Here is a 15,819-nt window from a genome sequence, read left to right on the forward strand (position 1 = left end):
AGCAAATTAAATGATGGTGTGAAAGTATAAATTACCAGTCTTCCTCTTCCAAGGAAGCCATTCAAAGCAAAAACCTGGAAAGATATGCCTTGAGATGATAGTGAAATTAGTGAAATAGAAAAATATTCATATTTTACTGAATTTTCTAAAGCTACATGAATGGTGTGCACAGGTTAGAAGGAGAAAAAGAGAACGCCTTCCTTCTCTAAGTCCATTTCCCTATCCTGGTTTCAAACTCAAACTAACCAGTCCCCTAACAACAGATTATCAAAATGGAGGATAAAGGGAAATATATTTATCAGTCTTTCCTATTTCTATGGAAAAACTGTCTTCTTTCTGTCTTTTCTTAAATGATCTCTGTCCTCATGCAAGCTACACTGTATTAATGATATAGCATATATCAACATTTAATTACTATCAAACAGTAGAGAAATGAGGGTATATGCAGTTTGATATGTAAAAAGGATTAAACAAATATGACATGTAAACTGTAATTAAACAAAGATTTCTAACTCCTGCTGGTTTTCTCCTGCCTTATTTTTGCAGATACTGATAATGAGAGGGGAAATTATCTATCCACATGACTCTGCTGACCTGGCTGATATTTTTTTCCTCAGAAGTACTGTTTATGATGTTCTCTAATGATTCAAGGTCACAGAATAAATATTGCTGGTAGAATCACTGCAAAGCCTGGGGCGCATCTTGAGACAGCTTCAGGTCAACAAAACCCAGTCCTAATGAGAGACTTTAACTACCCAGATGTTTGCTGAAAGAACAACACTGCAGCTCACCTGACATCACTTAAGTTCCTGGATGTGTAGAAGACTCCTTCCTCACACAAATGCTGGATGTGCCACCCAGGAATGGGGCACAGCTGGACTTATAACTCACTAACTGAGAAAACCTGCTCTGTGATAACTTGGGTAGTGACAGATGTGGCTGCAGTGACTCCAGTATTATAGAGTTTGACATATTGCTTAGCACAATGAAAGTTAATTCAGGAACAAAGGTTTTAAATTTTATAAGATCAAACTTCAGCTTGCTTAGGGCTCGGTTGGAAGGGATCCCATGGGAAGCTTCCATGGAGCGTAAAGGAGCTAGTGAGCTCTGGGAGATTTTTGAGAACACTCTCTTAGTTAATCAAAACCAGTTCGTTCACTCTAAAGGTAAGAGAAGTAGGCAGAGCAAGCAACCCCCATGGCTTGACTGAAAGCTTTTAGGTCTGCTCAGAACCAAATGGTAAATGTACCAGAGGCTGAGAAGTGGAACATTACCAGTTGAAAATTATGAGGCCATTAGCAGGGTATGCAGTTAGGAAAACAAAATCTCAGATTCAGCTAAATTTGGCCAGAGATACCAAAATTGACAAAATCCTTCAAAAATCGACAATCCTTCAAAAAAGGATTCTTCAGATATATTAACAGTAAGCAGAAACAGAGGAATAGTATTGGCCAGCTATTAAATAGGAGAGGTGAACTAGTCACCAATGATGCTGAAAAGGCAGAGATTCTCAACACATTCTTCACCTCTGTCTTTACCAATGCAGCTAGGTCACAGGAACAAAAGCTCAAGTTGAAGAAGACACCAGCCTGCTGGTAGTGAAGGAAGAGTTGGTGTATCAACTACTACAAGAGCTTGACCCATCCAATTGATGGTCCAGATGCCATCCACCCTAGGGCATTGAGAAATTTTTCCAGTGTCATTGCGAAGCCATTCTCCATAATCTTTGAGAAGTCATGGAGACTGGGAGACATCCCTGATGACTGGAGAAAGGCCAGTATCACTCCCATCTTTAAGAAGGGTTTCAAGGAGGACCCAGGCAATTTTAGACTCATTAGTCTGATATCAGTCCCTGGGAAAATTATGGAGTGAACCCTCCTGGAGACTATCACGGGTCAATTAAAACATGATTAAGAAAAGCCAGTATGGATTTATCAGAGGCAAATCATGCCTAACAAACATGATTGCTTTCAATGATGAAGTAACCCTCTTGGCTGATGCAGTGAGAACGATAGACATCTTTTACCTGGACTTTTCCAAGGCTTTTCATATAGTACTACACACCTCTTCCTGGAAAACTGACTCAGCATGGCCTGGAAAAGGGGTCTGTACAGTGGATGGGGAACTGGCTGACAGACCATACGAGAGGGTAACAGTAAATACTTCATACTCTAACTAGAAATGGTCACAAGAGGAGTTCCCCAGTGATCTATACTGGGCCCAATATAGATCTATATGTGGCTCTTGGAATCAAGAGCATCCTGGAGAAGTTTGCTGATGACACCAAGATGAGTGGAGAGGTTGACACAGCCCAGAAGGGAGAGCCACCCTCCAGGGTGACTTAGACAGATTGAAGAAGTGGGCAAAGATGATCATTGATGATGATCAATGGTGTTATGGTGTGAGTGGACTAGGTTTATTTTATGGTACTGATACAAGGACCTACAGAGAAGGTCTCTAGGACCCTGAGGGATCCAGGGGGGCATAACATTCCTTCCCGTAAAGTCTACCCCCTTCTTGCTGCCTTCTTCCTTCTGGCTTCACTGCACTTGGAGATCTTGGAGAGAGGCTCCTGCTTTTCCATCAGCTCACTACATGCTCAGGCCCTCAGAAAGCCAGCTCTCTGATCATCAAATTGGTTTTGTATATACAGAAATATGCATATGGGAAATATGTATTTCCCATCCCTCAGAATGTGTTACTGCCCTTTCCCTGTCCTGTATACCTGGTTCTAGTTTTAATTTCTAACCTTAAAGTTTTTTTTCCTTGTTCCACTTTTAAACTCCTCTGGGAGGGTGGAAGGCGTAACAGAGAGCAATTCTGTCCTCTGGTTTTTGGTTCACTCTGACCACTAAACAAAGAAAGATGATGATGATAAGTAATCATAGACCAGAAAAACTCACCCCTTGGCTTGCTCGCCCTGTTTATACAGAATGCATTACAAGGCAGCCAAATGCTGGAAAGATCAGGAAATTATTCAGTCTGAACAGACAAGCAATCTAACATTCGTTCCCACTGCAATATGCAAAAACAACTCAAAAAGGCTAATATGACCTTTTAATGAACAAGGCCTACAGTAATAAATGTTAGTTGAGCTCCATTACCTCTCTCTATCCTGCTGGTGAAAACAGTGTAACTGTGATATTCTCTGCAGTTCTGATGTCCACACTTCAAAGGGTATTAGGAATTGGCAAAAGTGTTGCAATGGCTACAAAGTTAATTAATGGAATAGGTCTTAAGTGAAAAATACCTTCAAAGTGTTAGTTTGCAAGCTCTGACTATGAGCTAAAATCTTTTTTACTTTTTAAAAACAGGAGTTACTATTGACAAGGATAATTCTTGTGGTTTAAATTAATACAGAAAGGAGTATTGTGAGCCAAGAAGTTAAAGCTGAAGCTGACAAGTAGTAGCACAGTGTTAATTTTATATTGTAAATGATAAACAACCAGTGGAGTGGTGGGCTTTTACCTCTTGGACTGAGTTTCCCAATGGAGATTGAATAGTTTCCTGCAGAGGCATAGAGATAAGCAAAAGTTAAACTTCAGTCAGCAAAAGCTTAGTGTTTAACAGTGCCATTAGGAAGCCCAATAAGGGGAGCTGATGGTTCCAGCCAGCCTTAAATTCTCTGAATCTCAGATCAGCCAAGGATGTTGTCTGGCTGCAGCTGAGATAGATTAAGATATCAGCACTTCTCAGTGTACTTTGGGCTTTCACTGACTGCAAGTACACTACATGTACCACTGTAATTGCTGGGTCACTCCCTAATCCAGTTTTGTTGAAATGATATGGTTTAGAAAAATCCTTTTTTTAAGGAGGGTAAGCTAACCTGATTATTTTGAAAAAACTGACAATGTAGTCTATCTCCTCTGCCAGCATAACAACATGCCAAATGGTTTTCCTGTTAGCTACAAAACGTGCATAGATTTGGAAACATGGTGGATTGTGATTGAAGCAAAGAATGTATCCATAGAGCTGCAGAAGTTATTTGAAGATTGTAAACATCTGAGATACAGATTTTAGAGTGAAGCTAGAAATCATTTATGCATCTCACATATGAAGAACATTACACAGCAAATTAATACATTTTCTAATACCATAACATGAACTTGATTTAATAAGAAATTATATCAGTGATTCACCAGAAAGAGGGTATTTTTAAATATCTGGCTTGGGTGAAATATATCTGAATCAAAAGCTATGGTAAGATATATTGATTTTAAAAGGCCTCACATTAATTTTTAAAGCAAATCCATGCTAACTTATAAGCCTATTTGAATGTGCTTGTTTTATTAGCAGAATATCCTGTATAACTCACAAAGATATGTTAGTGAACTTTCCAGTCTCAGACAATTAGCTCCAATAACATATATATTTACACATGAATTTCAACTTAAGAATTACTGTAATGGATACGCAGTGTCCTACTACCACTACAGTGCTATATTGTGTTTCATTCTTTATGCCACAACCTTGAATAGTGTATTAAAGAGCTGAATTTGCCAGCTTTTCATCCATTATTCATCTGTTGGTCTATATCAGGATTGTATTCCTCGAGGTAAATAAATGTAATAAGCTCCATAATTGAAAGTTATTTCTACACTAATATTTTATAACACAGTTCTCTTTTCCAAGTGTCATTAGCAAACAAATTTCAGATGGTCTTTAAAAGATTAGCTTAAAAATAAAGCTTGCTATGAGTTCTCTCTCTCCTACCTCTACTTTTCTACTCTCAGGCTTCGTTCCTGTGGGAACAGTTCTGTATGGGGGCCAAGTGGAATAATGGCTTGCAGCAGCAGTCCTGCTCCTTCTCTTCTCCCAACCCTGGAAGGGAAGTCAGGCCACTCCTTTCCACCTGCTCTGGCACTCATCTGATCCCTAGCTGAATGAGTTCAGTTTACTAAGCTGGCAGAAAATTACACTTTTTTTTTTTTTTCCCTTGATGGATTAGTTTGTTATCTGATTCACCCAAGCAGAATTCTGCCATTCCACATGAGTGTTACAAGTGGTCAGACTGGGTATCTAGGGGATGCCAAGTCATCACTGGGGAAAGAAAAATTAAGGAAAGCACATTTCAAGGTATCTCATTTCTCTGCTGTTCTTCTTGTAATTACTGTTATAAAGATGCTGCCACTTGAGTAAAAGCATTTGGCTCACCAAGAAGCAAGGTGAGTGCCAGAGCTGGCACAAGGAAAGTAGTGGCAGCAAGTGGGGCTGTGGGAGTCACTTCTTTCAGCTCCAGTGAGCTACTAGATTGGCCCATCTGGTTTTACGGGATTGTATCCTTAAGCACCACCAGGCAGGTGTTTGGAAGGCATATGAGCTCACTTTGGGCAAAAAAAAAAATCATTACTTATACCTAAACACTGAAATAGTGAACCCTCAACACCCTATCTAAATGTACTATCTTGGTGGCACTCACAGCTCTTTACAGAGCCCAAAAATCAACAAGTCTTTTTAAATGGTAAGCAGATGAGTGCCTTCAGTGGTGCTTCTCTTCCTTAATTTTGCCTCATCCAAAACCTAGTTCCATTAGCTAAGGTGAATTAACTTATGGGTATGAGAAAAAAGGTCTCTGATATGCAAAGGCCTCCTTAAAGAGACATATTCCCAGAGGAAACGTGAAGAGCATGGTAAAATAACTACAAATCCAAATCCAGGATTCCTTCTTCTGTATCCAAAACGCCATGACTGCATGATGGAAATCACTGATCTGAGGGAAAAAAAAAAAAAACAAACCCTGCTTTTCAGATTCAGGTTTGTTTAAGATAATGTTGAAAGGCTGATTTTGTATCATTACAGTTCACAGCAAATTAGATATCACCTACTTTCAAGCAGTCAAATCCCAGCCTTAGGGCAGCTGCAAAGCTCTGTAAATTGAGGTCATCTCTCGACTGGGTAAACATCAACTATCTTTGGCTCAGGTACCAACCTTAGGCTGCTCCTAAGGAATCCATTGCTCATCAAGGAAGGAGGCAACAGTGCCATCAGGAATACCTGGTACATCACAAAGAGAGAACGCTGCTCGTGGATAAACTTCCCTCTTAAGTCCCACTTTTTTTTTTTTTCAACTAAACATTCTAGAAAAATAGGGAAACTATGAATAGTGGTCAGTTACAATGAGAACCATATGAAAATCATCAATATACTGACATGCCAAAACCTCGTTTTAATAATTCCTCTTTTACAATAGACATCTTGCTAATCATGTCCTTGACTGTCAGCTTGTCAGAGCCACTCTGGTTTCTGCAGGCACCTCTCCGATCCTCACTCCCCACACAGCAGCACTAAGGTGTTAATGAGGCACATGGGGCATCATCACACTTTAGGACGGGCACACACAAAAGCCCACAGTATCATTTAGCGGCGTCTACCTTTTCTCCTCCTCTGGGAAATCTATTATTTGCATGATTTCCGTCACATAGCCCACCCGTTTCCCCCGCTACACCTCTTTCTATCTCCTGCCCCCGAAGGCAGTGCCACACGCTGGAAGGGCAGAGCCCGCTTATTTTGAGACGAGGCCCCGCGGGCGTCTTGAGGGCGGCGGCTCATGGCGGGGCTGAAGAAGACAGCGGCGTGAGCTGCTTTCCTCGTCCCACCCTGCCCTTCTGAAGAATCCCATCTTAACATAAACCAGGACGGGGGCTCGGAAGGAGTGAGGCAGGAGGGGCGCCCCACGTCCCCGCACTAGGAAAGCAGAGGGGCGTTTAGCTGCTCATCATGCCGCAGCCTATAGGCAAGAGAGGGCGGCTCGCCGGCTCCCTCTAGCAATCGCTGTCTCCGGCAAGGAGGAGGAGGGTTTTCCCTTTTTTGTTTTTTTTTTTTTTTCTTCCCTCCTCCTCTCTCTCTTTTCCAGTCAGCGAAGAGTGTCTGCCCCTGTGAACCGCAACTACAGCGCCTGCGGCTGCACACGCACACACACACACACAGACACAGACACACACACACACAGACACGCACACAGACACAGACACGCACACACCCGCTGGCTATAAATAAGTTAAGAGCCGGGCAGAGGGTGAGCCTCCTAGGAGGCTGAGTCGGACGGCGCGGCCCCTGTGTGCCCCTGCCCCTGGGTGCCCGTACCCCTGGGTGCTATGGCGTGTGTGGAGCGCTGCCGCTGCTGCGCGGATAGCAGGCGGCACAGCAGCATCCTCTACAACATTCTCCGGAGCGAAGAGCGGGCTGCGTGGCCAACGGGGCAGGGGCCGAGGCGCGGGCAGGCGTCCCGCGGCTGTCCCTGCGGGTCTCGGCGGCGGGTGGCTTTGAGGAGCCCGCAGGTGGCCTGCAAAGCGGCCTCGGCCGTGCTGGTGAAGACGCTGCGCTTCGTCCAGAACGTGCCCTGCTTCCAGGAGCTGCCCCTGGAGGAGCAGCTCTTGCTAGTCCGCAGCTGCTGGGCTCCCCTTCTGGTGCTGGGGCTGGCGCAGGACCGGGTGCACTTCGAGACGGTGGAGAGCGCGGAGCCCAGCATGCTGCAGAGGATCCTCACCACCCGGCGGCACAGCGAGCAGCCCTCTCCGCGGGGACCGGAGCCCGGCCGGCAGCACCACGACGGCCTCGGCGGCGGAGACCCGCACCTGCCCTTGGCCAGCGAGATTCAGGCTATTAAGGGCTTCCTGGCCAAGTGCTGGAGCCTGGATATCAGCACCAAAGAGTACGCTTACCTTAAGGGAACGGTGCTCTTCAACCCGGGTGAGTGACAGGACAGGGCGAAGGAGATTGGCTGTCTTCCGGGGGTGACCGGGATAATGGGTAGAACCCGTCCGTATCCCCAGCGAAGCGGGGCGGACCCGGGGCTTTTCCGCAGGGGGACAGGGGAGGTGGAGGAGGGGAACGCGGAGTTTGGCCCCGCTGTCTCCTCGGGGCCTGGGCTGGCAGGAAGGCAGGGGGCCTGGCTGCGGGCAGATCGGGGGTCCCGGGAGATGGTGCCTTCTAAAGGCTTTCCGCGAACACAAGTAACTCCGAAGTTACTTAGGGAAAATTAGGAGCCCAGAGCGGTTCCCGCTCCGTTTCGTACGCCTGCGGCCGTAACCTTCGGAGGGAGGCGGCTGGAACAGGGGGTTCCCTCTCCGCGGTCCCCCGAGGTGGGGGGGTCCAAGCGTGCACTCCCCGGGAGGTTTGCGGGCCGTGGGAAGGGGCTAGAGAAGGCTCAGGGCTTGCAGGAACAAAGTGCTGCTTCGGCTTTGAGTGGAGCGTTTATGATGGAGGGTGGCTTTTTGCTCTTGGTGGCAAGACTTCTAGAGGTGCAGCTCTACCGGGTAATTGTTTATCAATTAGACTGAAAAGGGGAAATTCTGAACTCTCCGGCATTTAGTATCCTTGCTATGGTTCAGCAGGAAACTTTCAGTCATACGGTGGAGAGAATGTTTCTTGTCACTTGAAGTCTGGAGCTACTCAGAAGCACTAGTCCGAAGACGCCTTACATGTGAATCATGAATTTTGTAGAAGTTAATTACTTTTATTAACTTAGCGCATTCTTTTTGCCCGTCTGAAGGTGTTTTGGAGGCCATTCTTCAAACTTTGTTTTATCAGATAATTTATTTAATACTTAGGTGAAGGTTGAAAAATGTTGTTTTTCAAGTTTGACTAGCAAAGAAAAGTGTTGAGTGTCCGGAACACTCACGTAAGACTGTGAATTGTCTTATAAAATTTGTCATGTTGATATGGCACACAAGTCTTCTAGCAATTTCATTCGCTTCATTCCTTGAGTGAAGAATACAGTCTGTAATCTGTTAGTAGCTGTTCCCTAAGAAGAATGTTGTTTTAGAAATAAGGTCTCTGTAAACAAAATAATTTATTTTTCTTTTCAGATCTACCTGGCCTGCAGTGTACACAGTACATTGAAGGACTGCAGAGGGAAGCACAACAGGCTCTAAATGAACATGTCAGACTCATTCACAGAGGTGATGAAGCCAGATTTGCCAAGCTGACTGTTGTTTTATCTTTGTTAAGATCTATTAATGCTAATGTGATTGCTGAATTATTCTTTAGGCCCATCATTGGAGCAGTGAACATGGATGACATGCTTTTGGAAATGCTTTGTGCAAAATTATAATGGCTTGTAAATAATGAAAATAAGTCTAATGCAAAGAAGAGCTCTAGAAATAGTGTAAAGTACTGTAAATAAACTAACTTATTGTTTTTACATAGATAGTATTTTTGTATTCCATAATAAAATATTCTTCAAGCTCTGAAGTTAATTTTTATTAAACACATTTTAAAAATATATTACAGTCATCAAAACAAGCAGTTGTGAAGAATGTTCATATTCAAAGTCAGCTGGCTGTTCTTTTACTATATCTCTGAATAAATATCAGACATTATATTTTACTTTCAGGGTGAATAATTTCCGCTTTTTCAGAATAAGCAGCAGTCTAAGTTTACATTTTAAACATAGTAGGCATAAGGAAGGGGGGAATGAACAACACATTTAATTTGCAAATTTCAGTTATATCAGAATAGAGTACACAATTCTGTTTGTAGTTGAAATATTTGTTTTATCAAAGGCTTACTGCAATCAGTGAACAACATCTATTGACTTCAGTATAGCTGAAGTCTAGAAAGAACATTAAAGAAAATATTGTCTAAAGTTCTTGTTCCATATGGGCAACAAAATTAAGAATATTTTTATGAACCTTAAAGTAGCTTAGCCAGTTCTAACGCTTGCAGTAAAGCATTGAATGCAACATGTGTTGGGCTATAAGAGAATGAAGGAACTCTATTCCACAAAACAATAAGCAAGCCAAAACACCTCTAAAAATACCCAAATAGCAAATGCTGAGAAGAGTCAGGATAAATGGTGTTGACTCTTCACTTTTCCTTGCTTTTCACTTAGATGATTGCTGTTTAGGATTTCCATAGCCAGATTCTTCAGACTACTTATTCCTATAGAAATACAAAACTATTATGCTAACACATGGGGTACCACTGGTACCTCCATGTGAATTTGTTAGCTTGCATGAAGATGTCTTAATTAAACATTGAGCTTACATGTTTGGGTTTTTTTCTGTCTTGGATTTGATCCTTTCTCCCAAAGTAGTTGTGTTTTTGTTGGAAAAAAACAATAAAAATCTTTTAAAAGTAAAATCAGAAAAGGAAAACTGATGATTTAATGACAATTTTTTTCATGGTTTTCCTTTCTCTGTGTGCAATTTTCTAGCCTTTGCCCTGGGGAATATTGATAAGAAATGGAGATAGAAGTGTGACAATGTTCCTGAAGAGGTATCTGTAACTCTTTAAATCATTCACTACTAGAAGCAAGAAGTGCTTTTTTAAAAGACAATGAAGTTGAAGCTGTTACTCTGCTTAATAGGAGGTGTGCTGGGGGGAGAAAGGAGTCTTCAGAACCTTTCTTTTGCTGCCACCTTGAGCAAGGGATGATCACCACTCCTGCATTCTGGTAAGGAGCAGGGAATACTCTTGTCTTGTACTGAAGCTTTGTCTGGTAGCCAGACATTCTTAGGGGGATAAGTATTGTCACAGATCTTTATTGCTGTGGCAGTAAGAATCTCGTTGTGGAATAGGATACTGTCTCTGGGCAAAGAAACAAAGCAAGAGACAGAGGTTCATCCTGAAAAGCAATGGTGCAGCATAAGTGCATACTCTCTGGTGCTCATGCAATTGTGGGTAGGGTTCTGTGCCCTGAGGAGGTTCTCAAAAATTTGAAAGAGCAAAAAGTATGTAAGTAACATGCTCTTTACCAGTCCAGATTTCAGACTAGTACAGACCACAATAGAGCAGGCTTAGTTTTTAAGTTGATGCTTTTATATTTACACACATGTACACACATATAGCAAATATATCCCTATACATATGCGGAATATTTACTGTGTGTGTATAAATGTTCTGTGAGTTTGCAATAGCTTCTGAGCTTGTCTAACATCTCTGCAACAAATACATGCACGTTTCCCTCCTTTATGTAAACAGCGTATGAGCTTACAATACTTAGCTTTCAAGGGTGCCTGGCAAAAATGTCTTTCCACAAGAGGAAAAAGCATGATAATAAAACATTTGGATGGTGTTGAGTGGCAGGTGATGAATCTCCGGTAAGGACTGAAAAAACCTCAACAACCTTGTATTAAAACAACTTCATCACCACTGAGAATTTCTTAATGTGCACAAAGCTTTCAGACTTCTACTGAGTGGCAGAAGAGACTGTCTGGCATTACTCCTAACTGCACTGTAATAGCTGAGCCTTGGTCACAGGCAAGGATTTTCAGTTGAACAGTCACCTTGAGACTGTTTGGATCTATTGTGCCACTAAATGTAAAACTTTTCATGACTTGAGTGGACCTGCTTATATCTCTAGGTTTGACAGCTGGACAAATTCTGTGTTCTGCTCAATTTTCTGAAGCTGTCATGAAAAATATTGCTTCTGTACACAACAAATCCACCTTGAACTCAACTGTACTCATCATATTTCTCATGTACCAGTAATACTCCTAGTTATTTACAGAATCACTCAGAAACACAGAATCATTTGGGTTGGAAAGGACCTCTGAGATCATCAAGTCCAACCCTTAATCCACTACCCCTGTGGTTACCAGACCATGGCACTGAGTGCCACATCAGTCTCTTCTTGAAAAGCTCCAGGGATGGATAATCCACCACCTCTTTGGGCAGCCGGTTCCAATGCCTGATCACCCTCTCTGTAAATAATTTTTTTCTAATATCTAACCTAAATTTAGCTGTTGCCTATTAAAATGGAAGCACCTGGGAACATAAGATAGGAAATCTGAATGGGAATATTAAGGCTTTCTGCAGGGAACTGGCAAAGTGCCTCATCATAGGTTAGAGGAACAGTAATGACAAAGGAAGAAATGAGGAAAACGTGCTGGCGGAACCAATCTGAAGCAGGAGAGAGAGAGAGGAGACTGGTATGTTTCTGGCACAGAGTGGGGAAATAGCAGTGAAATTATCCCAGCTTCTTCCAGATATTCACACCCTTGCCTAGACGTAGGTAGATAACCACACATAAGTTTGTACAAGCACACGTGATGTGCAGACACCTTTTCTTCTGTGTGTACTTATGTTACTTATGGTATAAAAGGAAAATTACAGTAGTTTCAGCTTCAGAAAAAAAGAACTTGTCCTTTCATTTTATACAATTACTCAATTTTTAGTCACATAGGTTGAATTTTACCATTCTGAAACCTAACTGAAAATTTGACATCCAGTCTAGCTGGAGCATCTGGATTCTGTCAGGAATGGATGGAGAGGCACAGAGACCTGCAGCTGGTGCTTGATCCCAGTGTACCTATTTTAAAGTGGAGCCATGGGTTTGTACTTTGCAGAATAAAGCTTGATTCAGGCTGTACAGTCATTTATCAATCACTGCAGTTCAGCAAAATGAAAGATGGAGCCTTTGGAGTCACCCTCACATCTGGCAAAGCATTGGCCATCTTCTCTTGGCTCAGACCAGCTTTTCCTATTTACATATGTCCACACACACATGCATACACAGCAAAATACAGCAGGACAATTAATATCTTCTTTTTCTATTGGGGCTGGGTTAAGAGAAATAACAAAAAGCCAGCAAAGCCTGCAAGAGTAGAAGAGGTATTTAGAAAGGAAATATTTGTATATGTCACAATATTCATACTAGGAGCTAACAGGCCTGCTGCTCCATATTTTAAGTACCTAACTAATATCTACCATCTTTAAATATGAATTAGCTAAAGACAATTAACCGAAATAAATATCAAAGAAAGAGAGAATCCAGTTTATTTTGTCTGAGTTGGCAGATTCTTTTGAACCTGAAATGAGGACTGAGTGACCAAATGACCAAAATTATCAGTACTTTCCCCATCTTACTTTTATTAGGTCAAGAAGCCATAGGAACAGATATGACTGTTGAAAGGTTACGACTTAGCAGGCAGCAGTCATGCAGTATGCTATTCCTTTGTCAAGGATTCTGGTGTCCTGAGGGACTACGTCTGGAGGTCACCTTTATGAAGGACTTCTGAGGAGCAGTATTGTACTTCCGCTGTCTGGAACAATTAGGTGGCAACCTTGCTTCTCAATCAAGTAACTCTAAAATAAGGTAAAAAGAGCAAAATCCTGTTGCAAGTGGCTTCTGAGTTCAGCTGAGCTGCAAACACCAGCTGTTCTCAAACAAGGTGAAGTGACTGAGGATGTCTGTGACCTTAATGTGTAAGTTATTTCTATCTATTTTCCAGACAAGCAAAACTGCACAGAAATCAGAGAGTGTAAGAATGATGTCTGAGTGTGCCCTGAGAAAGAAGTCCCAAAGCTCAAGAAGTTGCCACTTCTAAATTGATTTGCAACAGCTTCTTTCTACCACTTCTGTGATAAAAAAAAGTTTGTGAATAGAAAACTTTCACTGACATTTACTATGGACAAACTATCACAATGCAGTTAACAAGAAGTAACTCTTTAAATTAAGTAGACCTGATGGGTATACTTAAGACCCATTAGATGTCTTAAATTAAGACACCTGATGGGAATCGGTTGGGACTAGTTATTCTATCTAAGGAGTTCTGGTGAGAGAGAGCTCAGACATTACAAGTCCAGCTCAGTTAAAGAACTGTTCCCGTCTGTGCCCTAATGCAGACCCCAGCTACAGCCTAGCTCTCCTCTGGGGTGAAACCATGGTGTGTGCACCAGCAGTTTCCTCTATCAGGAATCCTCTATCTTCCTTTCCTTTATCTTCCTCCCAGCTTCACAGTATTTTGGTTTTTGTAGGAAGGACATCAGATATATGGGCTGAAAGTAATTTGTGACTCTTTCCAATTAGTTTTTTGAGCTGGGCAACCAGGAAACTTGACCCTGGGGACAATTCAGCCTGCTGTGCTCTCTGAAGATGCATCATGGAAGGAGCAGATGACTGCTTTTCTCAGTATTAAACAATATATGTTTCTGTTATCCGTATCACTCACTTTTGTTACTTCTTTTCAGGATGGGACAACTATTTGAAAGTATTTGCTGCCTTATTTATGGTGCAGATCTGGAGCTTTTGTAAGACAAAAGCAGTTACTGATAGCACAAAGTAGGCACTGCTTAATTAGTTTTGCCTGGCTTTTGAAGAATCCAGTATGCTTAGACTTGCTATGCTTTCAAAGTTTCCTTAATATAAGTCATAGAAGGGTAATTCAACAAAGAAACTCTTTTTCATCAGTAATTTTACTACAGAACAGTAAAGGTGACAAGAAAAATATATGAAGAGAAGCAGTAAAGCTGAAACAGATTATAAATTATGGATGTATAGTCTGTTCTTGTAAATAGTCATGTGGCTGGATGGGATTTCAAGTGGTCACGTAATCCATCCTCTTGTCCTGACAGAAATGCATTACATACTGTGTCATGCCTGACAAGAACTTATCTAAGCTATCTTCAAAAGTTTCAGTGAGGAGCTCTCTAAGACACCTTTATTCAGTCTATTTCTCTGTCACTACCCTTAAAATGTGGAAGTTGTCTCAGCATCTAAGCTGACCCTTATGCATTGCTATATATAACACCCTGTTTTCTTAATATATTCACCAACCACACAAATAACCTTTATGGCAGAAGACTCATGCATATTTGAAGACTATTAATCTTACATTTTGTAGAAAGCTTCTTGCATGGATTCTTTCAGCCACCATTGTTTCCTAGACCTCATATCTTCTCTGGATACCCATTTGGCCGATGTCTTTTCTGAACTGCAGCTATTAGATTTTCTAATGGAAATCAAATGGAAAAAAAAGAAAAAAACCCAAAATAATAAAAAAAAAACAACAGCAAAAAAAAATGGTTTCTGAATTTTATTCCTCTACAATCCATTTGCAGTGTTTTGTCATAATGTTTTACAGAATCACAGAATTGTCAGAGCTGGAAGGGACCTCTAGAGATCCTCTAGTCCTCTCCCACTAAAGCAGGGTCACCTAGAGCACATTACACAGGACTGCATCCACATGGGTTTTGAATATCTCCAGAGAAGGGGACTTCAAAACCTCCCTGGGCAGCCTGTGAGCAAAGTTAATCCTTTATAGAAATATTTTAAGAATATTTCTTTTGGATTTTCTGAGAGAGATTAAGGCATGCTTTCCAGCTGCAGTTCTAAACATTCCACATAGGTATGAATTGCATTTGGGTAAATCAGGACATTTTTCTAACCTGACAGTCATAGTATTTGATGTTAAATGCAGATACCTTTGAAATATCTCTTCAATTTTCTTTTTTCAAGATGGTCTTGACACTTGTGAAATTTAAAAACTAGACTGGTCAAAACACTTCGAAGTACCCTGGAGGGACTGTTCTTAAACTGTCAGTGTGGGTGGGTAAACTCAGTGGATGGGTAATTTGAAGTGCCTTAAGTCTATGAAATGCAGTGCATTTACATCAATTCATTACAATATCATCATGTGCCTTTGTCTCAATGACCATTATTATGTTTTCCTGAGAGAAACAGGTTCCACTTAACAGTGGATTTTAATTTACTTCTTTAAACTGTCTTAAATAATAGAAAGGAAAGAAAAAAGGCAAAGGAACCAAGTGCTTGTATAACAGCAGTTTTTCTGGAATTAGTATGCAGAGAACATGAAAGGGAAAGAGCTTATCTTGTTTGCAACATTCCCAAAGAAGAATGCTTTACATCAAAAGTTAAATACTATCATTACTGCAGACCTTTTACTTCACAAATAACACAAGCTTTTATACCTCAGAAATTTTGCTAGAGAAAGAGAAAAATGAAACAAAATAGAAAGAAAGCAGAAAGATTAGAGGAGCATATGACAGCTGTTACAGAGCCTGGCAAAATCTGCCATACAGCAGGTCTTTCTATGTCTGCTATGCCACATTCTGTCAAAATCAACTCCAGATTGT

At 41.5% G+C, this 15,819-nt stretch overlaps 1 protein-coding gene across 1 annotated transcript; it reads left to right on the forward strand.

The window, feature by feature from the left end:
• Positions 1 to 7,019: 7,019 nt before the first annotated feature.
• On the forward strand, positions 7,020 to 9,141 carry NR0B1 (nuclear receptor subfamily 0 group B member 1). The gene is made up of 2 exons (XM_008500316.2): positions 7,020 to 7,689; positions 8,808 to 9,141. Exons 1-2 carry the CDS (start codon positions 7,095 to 7,097, stop codon positions 9,050 to 9,052), a joined length of 840 nt encoding a protein of 279 aa, XP_008498538.2. The 5' UTR covers positions 7,020 to 7,094; the 3' UTR covers positions 9,053 to 9,141.
• The last annotated feature ends 6,678 nt before the right edge of the window (positions 9,142 to 15,819 follow it).

The sequence above is a fragment of the Calypte anna genome, chromosome 1 (genome assembly GCF_003957555.1).
Source record: "Calypte anna isolate BGI_N300 chromosome 1, bCalAnn1_v1.p, whole genome shotgun sequence".
In the NCBI taxonomy this organism is placed as follows: Eukaryota; Metazoa; Chordata; class Aves; order Apodiformes; family Trochilidae; genus Calypte; species Calypte anna.

Bases quoted from the DNA above. Each gene is read 5' to 3' on its own strand.
- NR0B1 (XM_008500316.2), top strand. From the start codon at position 7,095: ATGGCGTGTGTGGAGCGCTGCCGCTGCTGCGCGGATAGCAGGCGGCAC. The intron at 7,690-8,807 runs GTGAGTGACAGG...TTTTCTTTTCAG, and splicing joins AACGGTGCTCTTCAACCCGG to ATCTACCTGGCCTGCAGTGT.